We start from the raw sequence: 19,706 nt of genomic DNA on the forward strand, positions 1-19,706 counted from the left end.
TCCTCTGATCTTATTAGACACCCTTTATTAGTCCTATTTGCAAAATCTGTCTTTTCCAGACCTCTCAAAGTTGGAACATGGAAAGGCTCAGTCCTGTCACCTCTTCTCAAGCTGTGCTCATTGTGGGTACGTTCATCTAGGTCCACAGATTTGAATACCATCTTTAGACCTGTGACCTCCAAAATTATACTTCCAGCTCCAACCTCTCAATATAATTATATTCCAAATTATTATATCCATTTGGTAGGACAAGCTACTTAACCTTGGGGTAACCCCCAATGCAAAGCCAAAATGTGAAACCCTCTGTTAAAAAATGAGAATTTTAAGATGGCAGCAGCAGAGCATAAAACCAGATATGGGGCTTTGTGTGCATGGTCCATGAGAAACTGCATATTTCATACACCCATGAGGTCAGCCCTGCCCATTGGCTACCTGATAAATGTACTTGGATATTGAATGAGCATATTACACTCAATCTATATAAAGCAAAACTCCTCATTTACACTTCTGCCTAAAAAAAGACAATCTCATTTCTACCCAGGTTTTCCCCCATCTTAATAATTTGTACCATTCACCGAGTTGTAATCAGTCGCTCAGTCGTGTCCAAGTCTTTATGATCCCATGAACTATAGCCCACCAGGCTCCTCTCACCATGGGATTTTCCAAGCAAGAATACTGGATTGGGTTGCCGTTTCTTTTTCCGGACGATCTTCCCAACCCAGGGATCAAACCTGTGTCTCTTTTGTCTCCTGCATTGGCAGGCAGGCTCTTTACCACTAGCGCCACCTGGGAAGCCCCACCAAATGCATGGTAGACTTTAAAATTATTGTTTAATCAATAAGTTGTGTCTGACACTTTGTGACCCTATGGACTATAGCCTGCTGGGTTCCTCTGTCCATGGGATTATCCAGGAAAGAACTGTGAAGTAGGTTGCCATTTCCTTCTCCAATTCACCCAGTTACTGAGGCCAAAAATTTGTTATTCCTCTATTTTTCTCAACCAATTTATCAGCAAGTTCTGTTGGCTCCACCTTTGAGGTATATGCTCAGACATCTGGCATCTAAATTTTCAGTCTCAAATCATCATCTCACAGATAATTTTTCATTACAGAGAAAACATTCTTTTATAGTGGAAAAATCTAGCAATGATTAACTTGAATCAAATGATTAAACTTGTCATTGTGGACAGAAATATAAGAAGCATAAAAATATTTTTGAGGAGTAGAGATGTTATAGAAATATTTTACTGGTTATTTAATGTTATAAAACAGTACATACTGCATAATCCTTATCTTTTGTTGTAAAATATACATAAAATCTACCATTTCACCCATTTTTGCATACATGGTTTGCTAGCATTAAATACTTTGCATTGTCCCATCTTTATGTAATTATATAAATTATATCTAAATAGAGAAAAATGAAAGGACATAGAATCACATTAAATAATGCTTATGTAAGTAATGGGATTGTGTTTGACTTTTATATTCTTTTTTCTCTGTATTTTCTAAATTTTCTGTGTGAGTATAGATTATATAATTTGGAAGAAGAAATAATGTCTGTTGTATTTTAAATAAAGGATGACAAATGTTTCAAGAGAGATATAGATTGTTAGATATAAATTGATAGATTTTAGAGAAATCATATAGAGCTACAACTGAACTGACTTTGGATTTAACAATTATGGCTTCACTCATTTAAGAGGATAAAATCCCTGGAGTGGTGGAATTGGAAAGAGCAGTGATGAGAAGCCCACACAGGCTGAATTTTATTTGGATGAGTGGATATGGGTTCAGAAGGGGGATTCCAGGCTAAGAGAAATGCCTGAACCCGGAACAGATGGACAGCAGAGCACATCTGTGGCCATGTGCAGTTCAGCCAACCTGGACCTGCCATTCATGTGAAGGAGAGGGTAATAATATATGTGGATATGGAGAGGCAGAAGGGCCCTGTTGTATGTGTGAATCAGTTCAGTTCAGTCCGACTCTTTGTGACCCCATGGACTGCAGCATGCCAGACTTCCCTGTCCATCACCAACTCCCAGAGCTTGCTCAAACTCATGTCGATTGAGTCATTGATGCCATCCAACCATCTCATCCTTGTCATACCCTTTTCCTCCTGCCTTCAATCTTTTCATGCATCGGGATCTTTTCCAATGAGTCAGTTCTTCGCATCAGGTGGCCAAAGTATTGGAGTTTCAGCTTCAGCATCAGTCCTTCCAGTGAATATTCAGGGTTGATTTCCTTTAGGATTGATTGGTTTGATTTCCTTGCAGTCCAAGGGACTGTCAAGAGTCTTCTCCAACACCACAGTTCAAAAGCATCAATTCTTTGACACTCAGCCTTCTTTATGGCCCAACTCTCACATCCATACATGACTACTGGAAAAACCACACCTTTGACTAGACGGACCTTTGTCAGCAAAGTAATGTCTCTGCTTTTGAATATGCTATCTAGGTTGGTCATAGCTTTTCTTCCAAGAAGCAACCATCTTTTAATTTCATGGCTGCAGTCACCATCTGCAGTGACGTTGGAGCCCCAAGAAATTAAGTCTCTCACTGGTTCCATTGTTTCCCTCTCTATTTGCCGTGAAGTGATGGGACCAGATGCCATGATCTTTGTTTTTTGAATGTTGAGTTTTAAGCCAGCTTTTTCACTCTCCTCTTTCACTTTCAGGGCTTCCCTGGTGGCTCAGACGGTAAAGTGTATGCCTGAAGTTTGGAGACCCAGGTTCGATCTCTGGGTTGGGAAGATCCACTGGAGAAGGAAATGGCAACCCACTCCAGTACTCTTGCTTGGAAAATTGCATGAATGAAAGACCCTGGTAGGCTACAGTCCATGGGGTCACAAAGAGTCGGACACAACTGAGCAACTTCACTTTCACTTTCATCAAGAGTGTCTTCAGTTCCTCTTTACTTTCTGCCATAAGAATGGTGTTATCTGCCAACCTGAGGTTATTAATATTTCTTCTGGCAATTTTGATTCCAGTTTGTGCTTCATCCAGTCCAGCATTTCGCATGATGTACTCTGCATATAAGTTAAATAAGCAGGGTGACAATATATAGCCTTGACGTACTCCTTTCCCAATTTGGAACTAGTCCATTGTTACATGTCTGGTTCTAACTGTTGCTTGTTGACCTGCACACAGATTTCTCAGGAGGCAGGTAAGGTGGTCTGGTATTCCCATCTCTCGAAGAATTTTCCACAGTTTGTGTGTGTGAGTAGAATTTCAGTTTTACTTTGCTAAGCTATGAAAAGCAATTAAAGCTTTTTGATATTACAGTAGTGTTTTGGGAAGAGCAGTTCTGTATAATCTGTATCTATCGTGGAAAAGACCAAAATCCATAACCTACAGTGAAAGCTGTCATCCAGAGGTTCTGTGTGTATGTATGTGTGTTCAGGCAGTCAGTTGTGTTTAACTCTTTGCAGCCCCATAGACTATAGCCTGCCAGTCTCCTCTGTCCATGGGATTTTACAGGCAAGAATTCTGGAGCAGGTTGCCATTTCCTACTCCAGTGGGTTTTCCCAACCCAAGGGATTGAACAGGATTGAAACTGTCTCTCTGGCATCTCCTGCACTGGCAGGCAGATTCTTTGCTACTAGCACCACCTGGGAAGCCCCCATTCAGAAATTAAGTAATAAGAATTTTAACTATGGGGAAGGGTAAGGAGCATGGAAAAGAACAGGTGATGGTAATGAACTCACCAAAAATGAGAGGCAATATTATTTCATTTAAGGCTTACCTGGTGGCTCAGAGGTTAAAGCATTCGCCTGCAATGCAGGAGACCTGGGTTCGCTCCCTGGGTCGGGAAGATCCCCTGGAGAAGGAAATGGCAGCCCACTCCAGTATTCTGACCTGGAGAATCCTATGGTCAGAGGAGCCTGGTGGGCTACAGTCCACTGGGTCGCAAAGAGTCAGACACGATTGAGCGACTTCACTCTTCACTCACTCACTCTCTTTGTAACAGAGTATCCATTCAGTTATCATTTGGTTTGGCCAAACTCTACTATTTATCTGTTTCATATAGAGTAATTTGAAGTCTAGGCTAATATTTCTAGAGGTACTCATATTTATCCAAATGTATTTTACTAGGTTGTTTCCAGACTTTTCAAATTGGATTATTTTACAGTTTAGAATTGTCTTCCTGAAGCAACATTTTGGAAACTTATTAAGGAAATGGCAACCCACTCCAGTGTTCTTGCCTGGAGAATCCCAGGGACGGGCGAGCCTGGAGGGCTGCTGTCTGTGGGGTCGCAGAGAGTCAGACACGACTGAAGCGACTTAGCAGCAGCAGCATTGTGGAATTAGAACTCACTTTTCAATACATTTTTTCTTTTTAAATAATGAATTAATTAACTGCATTGCCTATTTGGAGGAGACCGTTGCTTTTATTAACTTTATGTATTTATTTATAGGTCCTAATTTATTTGAAATTTCTTTGTCCAACTCTATATCTCCATACTAAAATTCAATGAGGAAAAAGTTTTTGGATTCAGTTCAGTTCAGTTGCTCAGTCGTGTCCGACTCTTTGCGACCCCGTGAATCACAGCATGCCAGGCCTCCCTGTCCATCACCAACTCCCGGAGTTCACTCAAACTCATGTCCATCGAGTCGGTGATGCCATCCAGCCATCTCATTCTCTGTCGTCCCCTTCTCCTTCCACCCCCAATCCTTCCTAGCATCAGAGTCTTTTCCAGTGAGTCAACTCGTCGCATGAGGTGGCCAAAGTATTGGAGTTTCAGCTTTAGCATCAGTCCTTCCAATGAACACCCAGGATTGATCTCCTTTAGAATGGACTGGTTGGATCTCCTTGCAGTACAAGGGACTCTCGAGTCTTCTCCAACACCACAGTTCAAAAGCATCAATTCTTCGGCGCTCAGATTTCTTCACAGTCCAACTCTCACATCCATACATGACCACAGGAAAAACCATAGCCTTGACTAGACGGACCTTTGTTGGCAAACTACAGGCAACCACTAATTTGTTCTCTGGATCTGTGAGTCTGTTTGTTATGTTAGTTTGCTTTATTTATGTGATTGTTTTAATGTGGCCTATTATTGGTAATACAGATGATCACTATTTCCTCTTATTTTCTTTCTTAATGTATTTTCATTTATTCATTTATTAATTGCTTGAAAGCAAAGCATTCCACTTTATGATAAAATAAATTAATTTTACCAGCTAGTGTATTGCCATTGAGAGATTTTTTGCTCATGCTCAGTATTTTATGTCTCAGAAAGATGAAGAGTTTATGTCTGAGGGATATAGAATCAGCACTGATTACCAATCAGTTACCATATCACAGTAAATAATTTTGGCATTTCTCAAAGGGAGCCCCGCTGAAGCCTGCTTCTCCTCTGCAGGAAATACCGTTTACCAGGGTGAAAGGTCACTGGGACAGTCTCAGGCAGCTGATCTCAGGTGTGGTAGCAGCTGTTGTGTGGGGCATGACTTATTTTGTGAGAACAGAAACACTATTATCTGGGCTCCCAAGGGAGATTTGGAGAAAGTCATGCCCAGGGAGTCCCATTCCAGGAAAATGTGCTGAAGCACTTATTTATTGGCAGTGGTCACTAACTGAGATTCCATCTGGCAAAAATGTGAATTTTTCCCTGTCCCAGAAAGTTGGAGAACAATTATGTAAGTTGTTTCAAAGAATTTATTTTTAACCACTTTTTATGAAGAGATTGAAGTCCCTCTGTTGTTAGAAGAAATTCACTTTTTTTTAAGAAATAGAGCTTCTACCATAGATTGCAGTTGTCTTTTTTCTTTTTATTAATTTTTATTTTTATATGATTTTAATGGTTGTACTCCATCTTCAATTTTTATGCAATATTGGCTATATTCCCCATGAGTAGGTACTGTAATTACTTGTCTTTTGATTTGACAGTCTTTCTGGTGAAAGTTTTGATGCTTGTATTGGGAATGCTGGAATCAGTTAATGAAGTCAAGGTGTCAGTGGGGTGGAAAGGGGAACCCTGAGTGATGCCTCTCCAGCTGTGGAGGCCTTTTAGCCTTGCCTCACTGTTTGCAGCCTTGTCCTCTACCCTCTATGGCAGCTCTCCAGGAGTCTAAAACCCAAGTAAGTGAACTCTGTGTGCCACTGTAGGCTCCACCAAGGCCTCAGGTGTGTTTTCATGAAATAACTCCATACACCATTTTAAAAGCAAGATCTATCATTAGAATTAAAGAGGTGTGTCTTTGGGAAAAGGGGCTTCCCTTGTGGCTCTCTGGTAAAGAACCTGCAATACAGGAGATGCAGGTTCGATCCTTGGGTCTGGAAGAGGAAATGGTGACCCACTCCAGTAGTCTTGCCTGGAGAATTCCATGACAGAGGAAGCGACTTAGCATGCAGCTTGTCTTTGAAAAAACAATTACATAATTTCTATCCCCATGGGATTTTTTTCCAGCAATCTTTAATTATATACTCAACAATTCTAATAAGTAATGAAATATTTTCATTATGTTGATTTTATTAATTATTTTTTATCTGGGCCTTAAGTAGAGAAATAAGGAGTTCATGATCTGAGCCACAGTCAGCTTCTGGTCTTGTTTTTGCTAACTGTATACAGCTTCTAAATCTTTGGATGCAAAGAATATAATCAATCTGATTTCGGTGTTGACCATCTGGTGATGTCCATGTGTAGAGTCTTCTCTTGTGTTGTTGTAAGAGGGTGTTTGCTATGACCAGTGCATTCTCTTGGCAAAACTCTATTAGCCTTTGCCCTGCTTCATTCCGTGCTCCAAGGCCAAATTTGCCTGTTACTCCAGGTGTTTCTTGACTTCCTACTTTTGCATTCCAGTCCCCTATAATGAAAAGGACATCTTTTTTGGGTGTTAGTTCTAAAAGGTCTTGTAAGTCTTCATAGAACCGTTCAACTTCGGCTTCTTCAGCATTACTGGTTGGGGCATAGGCTTGGATTACTGTAATATTTAATGGTTTGCCTTGGAAACGAACAGAAATCATTCTGTCGTTTTTAAGATTGCATCCAAGTACTGCATTTCAGACTCTTTTGTTGACCATTATGGCTACTCCATTTCTTCTAAGGGATTCCTGCCCACAGTAGTAGATATAATGGTCATCTGAGTTAAATTCACCCATTCCAGTCCATTTTAGTTCACTGATTCCTGAATGTCTATGTTCACTCTTGCCATCTCCTGTTTGACCACTTCCAATTTGCCTTGATTCATGAACCTAACATTCCAGGTTCCTATGCAATATTGCTCTTTACAGCATCGGACCTTGCTTCTATCAGCAGTCACATCCACAATGGTTTTGCTTTGGCTCCATCCCTTCATTCCTTCTGGAGTTATTTCTCCGCTGATCTCCTGTAGCATACTGGGCACCTACCGACCTGGGGAATTCCTCATTCAGTATCCTATCATTTTGCCTTTCGATACTGTTCATGGGGTTCTCAAGGCAAGTATACTGAAGTGGTTTGCCATTCCATTGGAAGTGGTCAAACAGGAGATGGCAAGAGTGAACGTAGACATTCTAGGAATCAGTGAACTAAAATGGACTGGAGTGGGTGAATTTAACTCAGATGACCATTACATCTACTACTGTCAGCAGGAATCCCTTAGAAGAAATGGAGTAGCCATCATGGTCAACAAAAAAGTCTAAAATAGAAAGTAGGGAAAACCACTAGACCATTCAGATATGACCTAAATCAAATCCCTTATGATTATACAGTGGAAGTAAGAAATAGATTTAAGGGACTAGATCTGATAGATAGAGTGCCTGATGAACTCTGGACGGAGGTTCGTGACATTGTACAGGAGACAGGGACCAAGACCATCCCCATGGGAAAGAAATGCAAAAAAGCAAAATGGCTGTCTGAGGAGGCCTTACAAATAGCTGTGAAAAGAAGAGAAGTGAAAAGCAAAGGAGAAAAAGAAAGATATAAGCATCTGAATGCAGAGTTCCAAAGAACAGCAAGGAGAGACAAGAAAGCCTTCCTCAGCGATCAATGCGAAGAAATAGAGGAAAACAACAGAATAGGAAAGACGAGATCTCTTCAAGAAAATTAGAGATTCCAAGGGAACATTTAATGCAAAGATGGGCTCGATAAAGGACAGAAATGGTATGGACCTAACAGAAGCAGAAGATATTAAGAAGAGGTGGTAAGAATACACAGAAGAATTGTACAAAAAAGATCTTCACGACCAAGATAATCACGATAATGTGATCACTGACCTAGAGCCAGACATCTTGGAATGTGAAGTCAAGTGGGCCTTAGAAAGCATCACTACGAACAAAGCTAGTGGAGGTGATAGAATTCCAAATGAGCTATTTCAAATCTTGAAAGATGATGCTGTGAAAGTGCTGCATTCCATATGCCAGCAAATTTGGAAAACTCAGCAGTGGCCACAGGACTGGAAAAGGTCAGTCTTCATTCCAATGCCAAAGAAAGGCAATGCCAAAGAATGCTCAAACTACCGTACAATTACACTCATCTCACATGCTAGTAAAGTCGTGCTCAAAATTCTCCAAGCCAGGCTTCAGCAATGTGTGAAGCGTGAACTTCCAGATGTTCAAGCAGGTTTTAGAAAAGGCAGAGAAACCAGAGATCAAATTGCCAACATCCGCTGGATCATGGAGAAAACAAGAGAGTTCCAGAAAAACATCTATTTCTGCTTCATTGACTACGCCAAAGCCTTTGACTGTGTGGATCACAATAAAATGGAAAATTCTGAAAGAGATGGGAATACCAGAGCACCTGACCTGCCTCTTGAGAAACCTGTATGCAGATCAGGAAGCAACAGTCAGAACTGTACATGGAACAACAGACTGGTTCCAAATAGGAAAAGGAGTTCGTCAAGGTTGTATATTGTCACCCTACTTATTTAACTTATATGCAGAGTACATCATGAGGAACACTGGGCTGGAAGAAGCATAGGCTGGAATCAAGATTTCCGGGAGAAATATCAATAACCTCAGATATGCAGATGACACCACCCTTATGGCAGAAAGTGAAGAGGAACTAAAAAGCCTCTTGATGAAAGTGAAAGAGGAGAGTGAAAAGGTTGGCTTGAAGCTCAAAATTCAGAAAACGAAGATCCATGGCATCTGGTCCCATCACTTCATGGCAAATAGATGGGGAAACAGTGTCAGAGTTTATTTTTTTGGGCTCCAAAATCACTGCGGATGCTGATTGCAGCCATGAAATTAAAAGATGCTTACTCCTTGGAAGGAAAGTTATGACCAACCTTGATAGTATATTAAAAAGCAGAGACATTACTTTGCCAACCAAGGTCCGTCTAGTCAAGGCTATGGTTTTTCCAGTGTCATGTATGGATGTGAGAGTTGGACTGTGAAGAAAGCTGATCACCAAAGAATTGATGCTTTTGAACTGTGGTGTTGGAGAAGATCTTGAGAGTCCCTTGGACTGCAAGGAGATCCCACCAGTCCATTCTAAAGGAGATCAGTCCTGGGTGTTCATTGGAAGGACTGATGCTAAAGCCAAAACTGCAATACTTTGGCCACCTCATGCGACGAGTTGACTCACTGGAAAAGACTCTGATGCTGGGAAGGATTGGGGGCGGGAGGAGAAGGGGACGACAGAGAATGAGATGGCTGGATGGCATCACCGACTCAATGGACATGAGTTTGGGTGAACTCCAGGAATTGGTGATGGACAGGGAGGCCTGGCGTGCTGTGATTCATGGGGTCGCAAAGAGTCGGACACGACTGAGCGACTGAACTGAACTGAACTAAGTAAAGCAAGCATCTTTGTTTTCGCTGTAACTAAAGAAAATTAGTTTACCTAACTAGAAATTCCTTATTCCTATTAGCATGAACCTGTTTTAAATGTCACTGTTTTGCTTTCTAAAATATATCTTTTATGAGGCTTTATAATCATTCTTCGAGTTAAGAAATGCTGTAGTTTTTTTTTTTAACATAAAAACAATTGGTAGTCTACCTGTCATTTCCATGTATTTATTTCTTAGAGGAATACAATTTAGAATACAATTTAAAGATTGATTTTCCATCTTTTCTGTTTCTTCCTGTTCCCCTCAACACCCCATGCCAAACACTTCCTTCACCTACTGCAACGCAGCTGTCTTCTACCATTACACAACACACACCCTCACACTCATGATCTGTTGACTCAGAGTAGCAAAAGAGCTTTGTTCTGGTCCACTGTCTGTCTTTGGTTCAGACAGCCATTATTAGATTGTATGTTGTTATTGCTTAGTCACTAAGTCATTTCCGACTCTCTTGTGACCCCAGGGACTGTAGCCCTCCAGCCTCCTCTGTCCATGGGATTTCCCAGGCAAAAATACTGGAGTAGGTTGCTATTTCCTTCTGTAAGGGATCTTTCCAACCCAGGGATTGAACCTGCATCTCCTGCATTGCAGGAGGATTCTTTACCACTGAGCCACCTGGGAAGCCCTTATTTAATATATTTGCACTCATCTAAATATAAAACTCAGACCAAAAGTAAGGATTCTTTCTTTCCTGTAGCCAGTTGGTAATGTGTGTTACTGATGAGTAAATATAATGCTTTACCATCTTTAAAAGCTTTCATATTGTGGAAATGCTATGGCATTCAGATGCCAGCTTTATATCAGCCACTTACTATCTGTGTGCTGAAGATAACTTCTTCATTTCCACATCTATTAAAATGAACACAGCATAACTTCTCAGTACATGCTGATTGCCTTCATGCACCACCCCTTCACTTTCTTCTCCCTTCTCGCCTTTATTTTTGACATTGGCTGTGGTAGATAATGATCCTATCTGCTGCTGAGCCCTGGACTTCACTAGTGTTCTCACCCCGATTGCTGGAGAGCAAGTTTAGTCAGAATCCTGTGCAGTGGTACCAGGGTATCTAAATTATAAGTACCCTAAAAATCCTGGCTTCATAATTACAAAAACACCTGTCAGATTTAGTCATTACCATTTATGAATACTATGCGAGCATCTTGTGGAAGGTTTTGCTCCTTAGTGCAATTTATAAAGATTGATAAAAATATGAGGAAGAAACCTTATCTGAGAAGCACTTTCTTACCAAACCTGTAAGAAAGAAATTATTTCAACATATCTTTTCTTAGGAAACAAATCAATCAGATGTTAAAACAGCACATGAAAACAAAATAATGTGGCCAAGAAATGTTCTCAGTTCTTCAGTTGCTTCAAATTGATGTTGAAATTAGAATAAATGAAGCCACATCATTTTTGGAGCAGTCTTTGCTCTTGATATCACAAGTGCAAACAAACCTATTGCCAAACACTTGGAATCTGCTGAAGAAGTTATGTAAGAAAATTAGAAGTCTGCGAGCCAGCTGAAGTGTAGAAAAGGAAATTGACAGCCTGGGAGAGATTGGGTAATGTAAAATGCTTAAAAGATTTTGAAAGTTTTGGATAGGATCTTACTTTATGCATCTCTGCGATTGCACATCAGTGTATAACCCCAATAGTTTATTTTTTTAACTAGTTATTGGTTATCATTATCTTTCATTTGAATCTAAAAGAGGTGTCTATTTTATCTCTGATGTAAACCTGGAGAAGGGAATGGCTACCCACTCCAGTATTCTTGCCTAGAGAATTCCATGGACAGAGAAGCCTGGCCGGCTATAGTCCGTGGGGTCGCAAAGAGTCGGATGTGACTGAGTGACTTAAAAAAGCAAACAAAAAGCCTAAAATAGGAAATGTTTAAAAAGTAGGGAGAAACATTGCTTGATAAGTGAAAATCTAATCAAAGGAGCTAGGCTCAGACTCTGAAGAGAGATTGATATATGAGTTCCTTCATTCAGCACTGTTGGATGTCTGTTTTGTGTAATGGCTGCAGGAAAAATACAGTTCTTACCTGGAGAACTTTCTTTCCAATAGGGAGAAAATATTTAAATTCAAATATTAATGAAACATTGTGGTGGGCAAAAAGATAAATATCATAAGAGATGCACAGGGCTGTCTGAGTTAAAATGGGTAAGAGATTTGTTTCATCTGGCCTAATTCTGAGAGTGCACAGAATTTTGCCAGGAGAAAATGGCATGAGAAAATAGTCTAGACAAAGGGTAAATGTTTGGCATAGGTAAGTTCAGAACAGATTTGAAAATGGTGTCCAGGTAAATCTGGATTGGGTTCCTTAGGCGATATAAGCAGCTGATCTGGAGGGGAATATTGAGGTTAATCAGCAGTCTTCATCATATTAAAAGAATTGGAGCTCATTTAAGAGGTATCTGGGAGCTCCTAAAGCTTTTGAGTAGAGCAGTGAGTATCCAGTTCACAACCACAGTAGGAAATTCACTCTAATAGTGAAATGTATTCACTGGAGATAGAATGAATGGAGGCAAAAAGATCATCTTGAAGGTTATCATGAGACTGTAGATGACCAAGACCCACTGAGTAAAGAGACGTGCCGGAACAATCAACAGATTTGGTTACGGAGAGGAAAGGGAGGAGTAACGATGACTCATGCTTTGAGTCTGATTCAGAGGGAGAATCACATCATCATTAACAGGAGGGGCCAGGAGGAGGAGAATTTGGGGAATCAGATAACATGAAGCTTTGAACGTGCTGATTGGGGTGATAATACTAATAACTATTGAGCATTTATTTGCCAGGAACTATTTTACGTGTTTTATATGCATGATCTCATTTATTCCTCAGAGCAACTTCAGAGCTTTTAAACAGCTTGCCCAAGTTTACGCTGCCTGTCTGTGGTAGAGCTGGAACCCAATCCCTGGGAGCGTAATTCCAGAGTGCACGTTATTAAACTCTAATGGAGTGCCTGTATTGAAAGATGTGGGGCTGGAAGATGAGGCGGAAAGGGTGTAAGAGACGAGGGAAGAGAGATGAAATAAAAGGAGAATGGAATAATCAGGACGCTTGGAGAATGCCCAGGAAAGATCGCAGAGAACCAAAGACTTTCAGAAAACTGAAGGTGGGTGTCTCTGTAAAAGTTAAGAGGAGAAAGAGATCGAAGACAAGGCATTTAGATTTAGTGACCAAAAGAGCATTGGTGGCTTCAAAAGCAGTTTCAGAAATGTGGTGAAGTCTGAAGTACATCGGTGTGAGGCAGAGGAGTCATTTCTGGGGGAAGTGGGAGGAGCAGAACTAGGTTTTGGGCAGCCTGTCAGTGGGAAGGGGAGGGAAATGGCACTGCGTCACCAGAGGGTAGGAGTGCTGAGGAAAAGCTTTCAAGGCTGGGGGCACTTAGTAGGGTGCCTGTCAGACTGGGGATAGACTTAAAATGGGGGAGAGGAGAAAATGATGAGATTCAATACATGGATAAGAAGTTTGAGTCCTGTGGGTGGGGATGTGTTCCCCTAGACTAGGAAGACGTCAAAAAGAACCAAGCAAGGGGCGTGTGTGTGTGTGTGTGTTAGGTGTTGGTGGTGGTACTTCAACACTTAATGCAAAAGAGACCAACGGAATTCACTCATATTTGATGATCTTGACTTTCTTCATAAATTTAGGAAGCAAAGTAATTAGTGACATAAGAGAAATTCAGATTTGTAGTATTGGAAATCAGCAGCAGTTTCTTTGGGAATGCTGTCAGAAATCAAAGACAGCTACAAGCTTGACACATAGTACTGAGGTTCAGGCCAAGATTAAATAGTACTTTTTAATCTCCCCAGTTGCCGGGGTTCTGTGACTTTCTTTTGCAATGTTTAGCAGCCTGGCAGTAGGTCACCCAGCTGGCAGGATGTTTACAGGGAGAAGAAGCAGAGGATGCTAGTGAACCTGTTTTGGAAAAACTAAATGCTGAAGAAAGCCAGCGATGCATCTTTTTTTAAAGCTGTGTGCTCATCGGTTTGGGTACAGGTTGCCCTCCTTAGGGACAAACAATTGGAGCTGAATAGAGAGCTCAGAAGGAGGAAGAGAAATGGTGGAGGCTGGTTATGAGAGTTGCACCGTGTAGGTCTTGTGGAGGAAATGTGGTCTGGGAGTCCATGTTTGAGAAACTGGCACTGGCAGGGTTCAGAGAGTGGAGCTTCTGCTACCTGACAATGAAGAATTGACATGAGGATGTAGGGCATGGAGTAATAAAGCTATTCCAGTGATCAAGGACGCTGGTGTTGTTTGAGAGGAGGAGCCGCGGTCCAAGTATAAATTCAAAACTGATCATCTAGTCATGCCCTGCAAATCAACCAAAAGTGAAAAAGGAGGAATTATTATAAATAAATAATGGAGACTTGAAAGGGCAGGTAATTACTGAGTTATAGTGTTAGGTAGTTTTCAGAAATGACCACTGATATCTCACTAGTAGTATGGCATATTGGGAGAAGGCAATGGCACCCCACTCCAGTACTCTTGCCTGGAAAATCCCATGGATGGAGGAGCCTGGTGGGCTGCAGTCCATCGGGTCGCTAAGAGTCGGACACGACTGAGCGACTTCACTTTCACTTCTCACTTTCATGCACTGGAGAAGGAAATGGCAACCCACTCCAGTGTTCTTGCCTGGAGAATCCCAGGGACGGTGGAGCCTGGTGGGCTGCCATGTATGGGGTCGCACAGAGTCGGACACGACTGACGCGACTTAGCAGGAGCAGCGGCAGCAGCATGGCATATTAGAGGGATGTTGACAGGAAGATTTAATTATCAGGAAATGTATATGGAATCAGATGTTAAGATTCAAATGTTTCTATTCAGTATTTTATATCTAGTATGTATTGAATGTAAATTATTATATGATTTAACATTTTTTGTAATGCTCCTCCTCCTCCTCCTCCTAAGTCACTTCAGTCGTGTCCGACTCTGTGTGACCCCATAGATGGAAGCCCACCAGGCTCCCCCGTCCCTGGGATTCTCCAGGCAAGAACACTGGAGTGGGTTGCCATTTCCTTCTCCAATGTGTGAAAGTGAAAAGTGAAAGTGAAGTCGCTCAGTCGTGTCCGACCCTTAGCGACCCCAAGGACTGCAGCCTACCAGGCTCCTCCATCCATGGGATTTTCTAGGCAACAGTACTGGAGTGGCTTGCCATTGCCTTCTCCGTTTGTAATGCTGGGTCCTTTATTATTGGTCTCATGTCTCTTTTAGCCATACAGTATTGATGTGTTCATAAAATTAAAAGAGAAGATATTGTTTCTATCACTTGAATTTTAACTATTTCTAAAAATATGTTATCCTATGAAATATTTTAAAAACTCATATAGAATAGACTAAGCACTATGCTGTACAGCAGAGATCTGAAGCAGACCTGAGCAATCCTGAAGCCAGCTTCTGTTCTGCCACTAACTTTCCATGTGAAGTTTCCAAATTGCTTCATTTTCTAGTACCAAGTTTACTCATCAGTGAAATGATGTCATGATATGTAATAGTGATTTCCTGTCTCCAGAAATGAAGTGTTAAGCAAGATGTAGAGATGCATTTTTGAAAGGTAAAAAACTTAAGAAATACATAAAACAAGGTTTTTGTTACTTGAGAATGATTAGAATTTCTAAGTCTAGAATCAAAACACTATACTGATACCTTCAATAAAAGTAAGTTCTGAATTTACTTTAAAACACTTAAAACTTCCATTGTTTTAAATGGCTGATTTTAGTTATTGATTCTATCATAATGTCTGAATATAAGTTTTAGGATGACTAATCCATCGTCATAAATATGATAGAGTATTTAGTCGGACAGTGAATATTTTTATTAGTAGGTATAGCAAAGGAGAGTGGATGCTTACAGTAGGGCTTTGTGTTCTAAATTCAGAATTATGAGTGATCTGTAAAAAAACTGGGGAAAACTACAGGGGAGAAAGATACCTTTTTGGTCATACAAGCCCCCTCTGTTTCTGAATGTTGTGGACTCTGGCCCTCTGCCCTTGTACTAAAAGTGATGCTCTGGGCTTTGTTGTAACTCTCAGCAAGTCCTATGCTGTGAAGGAAAGCTTAATAAAACATTGCTAGATTTGTTCTTGCAGTGTTTGAAACCTATGGATTAACAGTTATGTTCCTAAAACAACACATTAGTATTCCCTACTGAAGAGGAAAATAAGGGAAAGTTAGGTAACTAACAGGAATTTAGCAGCCCTTAAGGACTGATGCTAAAGCTGAAACTCCAATACTTTGGCCACCTCATGCGACGAGCTGACTCACTGGAAAAGAGTCTGATGCTAGGAGGGATTGGGGGTGGGAGGAGACGGGGACGACAGAGAATGAGATGGCTGGATGGCATCACCGACTCGATGGACATGAGTTTGAGTGAACTCCGGGAGTTGGTGATGGACAGGGAGGCCTGGCGTGCTGTGATTCATGGTGTCGCAAAGAGTCGGACACGACTGAGCAACTGAACTGAACTGATGAGAAATTGATTTGGTGTTACCTGTTTAAAAAAAAATAGATCAATAAATAACCAACCTACAAAAAATATGCTGGTGATATTCTTAGAGGAAAATGGGTATTTAAATAAACACATTCAATTTTATAAGGATAAAATGCAGAAATAATAAGTTGAAATATTTCCATGGGAAATAGTCACATTGATCCCTTGGGACCCTGAGCAGTAAGTCTTAAGACGTGTGTTCTCCCCAGAAATGAGAGCTACGTGCCTTGGGAGATGTCACCAGTGACTCGTAGCCACCGCAATGTAAACATCAGCAGGAAATAAATATGGGTAGGGCAGGGGTCTAGAAGAGTGCCTGCGTGCCTTCTAGAAGAGTATCACGCCTTTCAGTGTTGGTCTTTTGATTTTTTTTTTTCTTTGTTCTTTTTTGAGAAGAAAAGAGACAGGACACAGCTTATGCCTTCTGTCACAGAAACCTTCAGTTTCAGAGGCAGTGTCTTTCCTTGACAAATGGATTTCCTTGTTGGCAGTCTCAGTACTGAGCATTCAAGGGACTGCTCATGCTGCAGTTATTGGTTGTTTCCCCAGACTGACAAGCCCGTCTGTGGAAGGGCTCCGAGGAAAGTTTCGAGTTACCAGAATTAGGCAAGCCCGCTGAGGAGCCAGGGGAGGAGCAGCAGCCGCTGCAAAAGAAGCAGCGCCTTTAAGCCCTGCAGCAGCTGCTGCTCTGATTGGCTGGGTGGTTCAGCTGCTTCCCTGGAACAAAGGTCAAAGTGGACTGCAGTGGAAATGTAAGAGAGGCAGCGATCGAATAGCACTGCTTGGAGAAGTTTGGAGGCAGAGAGCAGCGGGACGCTGGCAGACTGCAGAGCAAGCTGCTTCTCTGGCGGTGAGGTGCAACCTCCCGCCCCCAGCCTGGCCCAGCCACTGTGAGCAGCCGGTCCCTGCACAGACGCCCCCACTAGGCGCGGAAGAGACAGTTGTGAGGGTCCCTTGCCAATTTCCAGACAAGGATGGCTTGTGAAATCATGCCTCTGCAAAGGTAGTATTCTTTCCTATTTGGGTTTTTTCTTCCGTATTTTCTGAGTGGTGTAAAACTATATAACTTTGCCAATACTTGACATCTTTCAGTAATCTGCTGCAAACTCAAGACCAGAAAAATGTAAACATATTGCTTCTTATGCTGACACTAATGCCCAACTTCTTATCTTCTTCACTGTTCAGTGAAGAAGAATTAATATAAATATAAGAAAAGAGCTTTGACATCTGAAGAAAAACAGAAACTGAAGAATATATTGAGCAGGTTTAAAATAAAACTGAACTGAATGAGTTTCTAAGTGATGTTGTGAGGCTGCAGTGAGCTCTAATCTAATCTTGAAGGATGGCGACAGGGGAAAGACCTTTTAAAAATGCATTTTAGGAGCCCTCTGCATTGAATTTTATATCTAGACAAGGATTTTCTATCAATAAGTACTTTATAATACATGGACATAGATGCTAAGGATATTATTTCCCCATGAATAATTCTAGATAGATTTATTACATAGATGACACCTTTAAACAAACAAACCAAACTGCTCTGTAAGAATGATTGAGCACAAGGCTCTGTTTTGTTCATTAATGATTCTAATATGGATTGGGGAGTGGGGTGAAGGAGTTACACTATAGCAGAGAAAAGTAAGTTTAAACAAAGGGCATGTCAAAAAGATCACTGCTGGTAAATTAAGTGAATAAGGTGTCCCGGAATGTTGAAGCTGGAAGTCACCTCTGAGGTGACGGAGTCCAGCCCTCCAGTTTCACAACTGGAAAACAAGGCTTGGAGTAAATCCTCAGTTGCCCAAGGTCATGTTTTAGGATTTTTAGAATTTCTTTTGCCAATCTTGTTATACCGTTTCAGCTACAACTGCTGTACATGCAGTGGCATTTGATTCTATGTAAATGCTTCCTCTAAGAAAACTATAGAGTTTTATTAATGGAAGTGATTTTAAAAGTCACACAGTAAATACGGTTTATCCATGAAGAAAACCTAGACAAAAAATGAATTTCTTTTTTAAAAACCATTTTACCAGACGGTCCTGTTGTAATATGAAAATAAGGCAAGCCAAAGTTGAGTGTTCATTTGCAAAATGGTTCCTGCAGATGTACCCTGTGAGATAAAACGGTATAATTGTTTTTCTTTCACTGTAATGACAACTGCACCGTAATGGCACTTGATGCAGATGTCCCTGGAATTCCTTTTCTAAAATTGATAACCCAAGGGAGCAGAAAGTGATCGATAGATAGATCTGAAATTTGTCTATATTAATTCAGGGGGAAGGGCCATGTATTTGAAACTTGCAAGAAGACTAAAAACTAAAGTACACTTTTTGGACTCTTGATGTGGTTTCCAGCTTTAAAGCTGGGGGCTTATTTTTTCTTATAATGGTGTCAGTTCTTAAGTGTCTGAAGCACATCCTTTCTAGAACTGAACTCTGTAATAAGCTGCACAATGATATAATAACTGTTAAGAAAATAGATCTATATTCTGCTAAAATATTGTTTAGGGAGTTAAGTTGATGAAAGCTAAAATAGAATCAGTGTAATTTCTTCCAAAATTATTAGTCCTTAGTCCTAAATTATTAGTCCTTATAAATAAACCTATGTAAGAGGAATAATGTGTATTTGCATTCAAGATTGCTGATCACTGTATTCACTGTCTCTCTATGTCTGCGGACTTAATTTGGTTACCTTGCAATCCTCACTTCAGCCTGTGCCTGCCAGTGATCAAACACCTCTTGAAGGCAAGGAACAGGTAGGCTTGTATGGTTCTCTTTGTTAAGGGAAGTTAAGCGATTGTGCAGAAAGGTTTCTGGTTCCTACACATAATTCCTTCTTCCAAGCCCAATACAGTGTCTTTGGCTAAGGATTTCTGTGATCTCTAGTAGAGATGACTGTTGCCAGCCACCCCCACTGTTACCCTGCTTGGAGCAGGAAAGTTGCAGAGTCTTGTGTTGTGGGCTGAATGCTTTGCTCCTTTCTGTTAAAGAACACTGAGGGGCTAGAAACTGAATTAGCAGTGGATGAGGGAAAGAATATCTTTAAATACCAGTTAAGAGAAACTCATGCTCAGTCGTGTTTGTGTGGAGCAGGGAGCCCACTGCTTCTCATACTGTAGATGCATGAGAATTACCTGGGGAACTTATTTTAAGATCAGTGTCTTCCTGGTCCTCTCTTTCCCTAGACTTACTGAATCTGAATCTGGGTGTGACAGGGAAGTATCGACATTTTAACAAGCTTCCCGAAAGTAAATATGGCACAAATGGTTCACACACTCAGAGAAACACTGATCTAAACTCTAGTTAATGATTATAACTTATATAAAGCCATTGACAGCAGGTATATATATATATATAAGATACTAACACTATACTACTCAACATCCCCAAATAACATACTGAATATCAGGACCTTATGTGAAGTGTCTTTGTCTTAATTGATGTTTT

At 40.9% G+C, this 19,706-nt stretch overlaps 1 protein-coding gene across 15 annotated transcripts in view; it reads left to right on the forward strand.

Annotated features, from left to right (window-relative positions):
* FAM13A (family with sequence similarity 13 member A) overlaps positions 1–19,706 on the forward strand; it is a 353,167-nt gene that overhangs the window by 234,854 nt on the left and 98,607 nt on the right. For 3 of the 15 annotated variants that reach the window (XM_088836231.1, XM_088836232.1, XM_088836235.1), the window contains exons 1-2: positions 16,592–17,266; positions 18,971–19,015. The exons of 7 other annotated variants lie outside the window; for them this stretch is intronic. In XM_088836231.1, the coding sequence (XP_088692357.1) occupies positions 17,238–17,266; positions 18,971–19,015 (74 nt within the window). In that variant the 5' untranslated portion in view covers positions 16,592–17,237. Of the gene's footprint in view, positions 1–12,611; positions 12,890–16,590; positions 17,267–18,970; positions 19,016–19,706 lie in introns of those variants that run through there. 5 more of the 15 variants (XM_088836234.1, XM_088836236.1, XM_088836238.1 and 2 more) reach the window with 3 other exon arrangements.

The sequence above is a fragment of the Moschus berezovskii genome, chromosome 5, assembly GCF_049115385.1.
Source record: "Moschus berezovskii isolate FMDL1 chromosome 5, NW_MosBer_1.0, whole genome shotgun sequence".
Taxonomy (NCBI): domain Eukaryota; kingdom Metazoa; phylum Chordata; class Mammalia; order Artiodactyla; family Moschidae; genus Moschus; species Moschus berezovskii.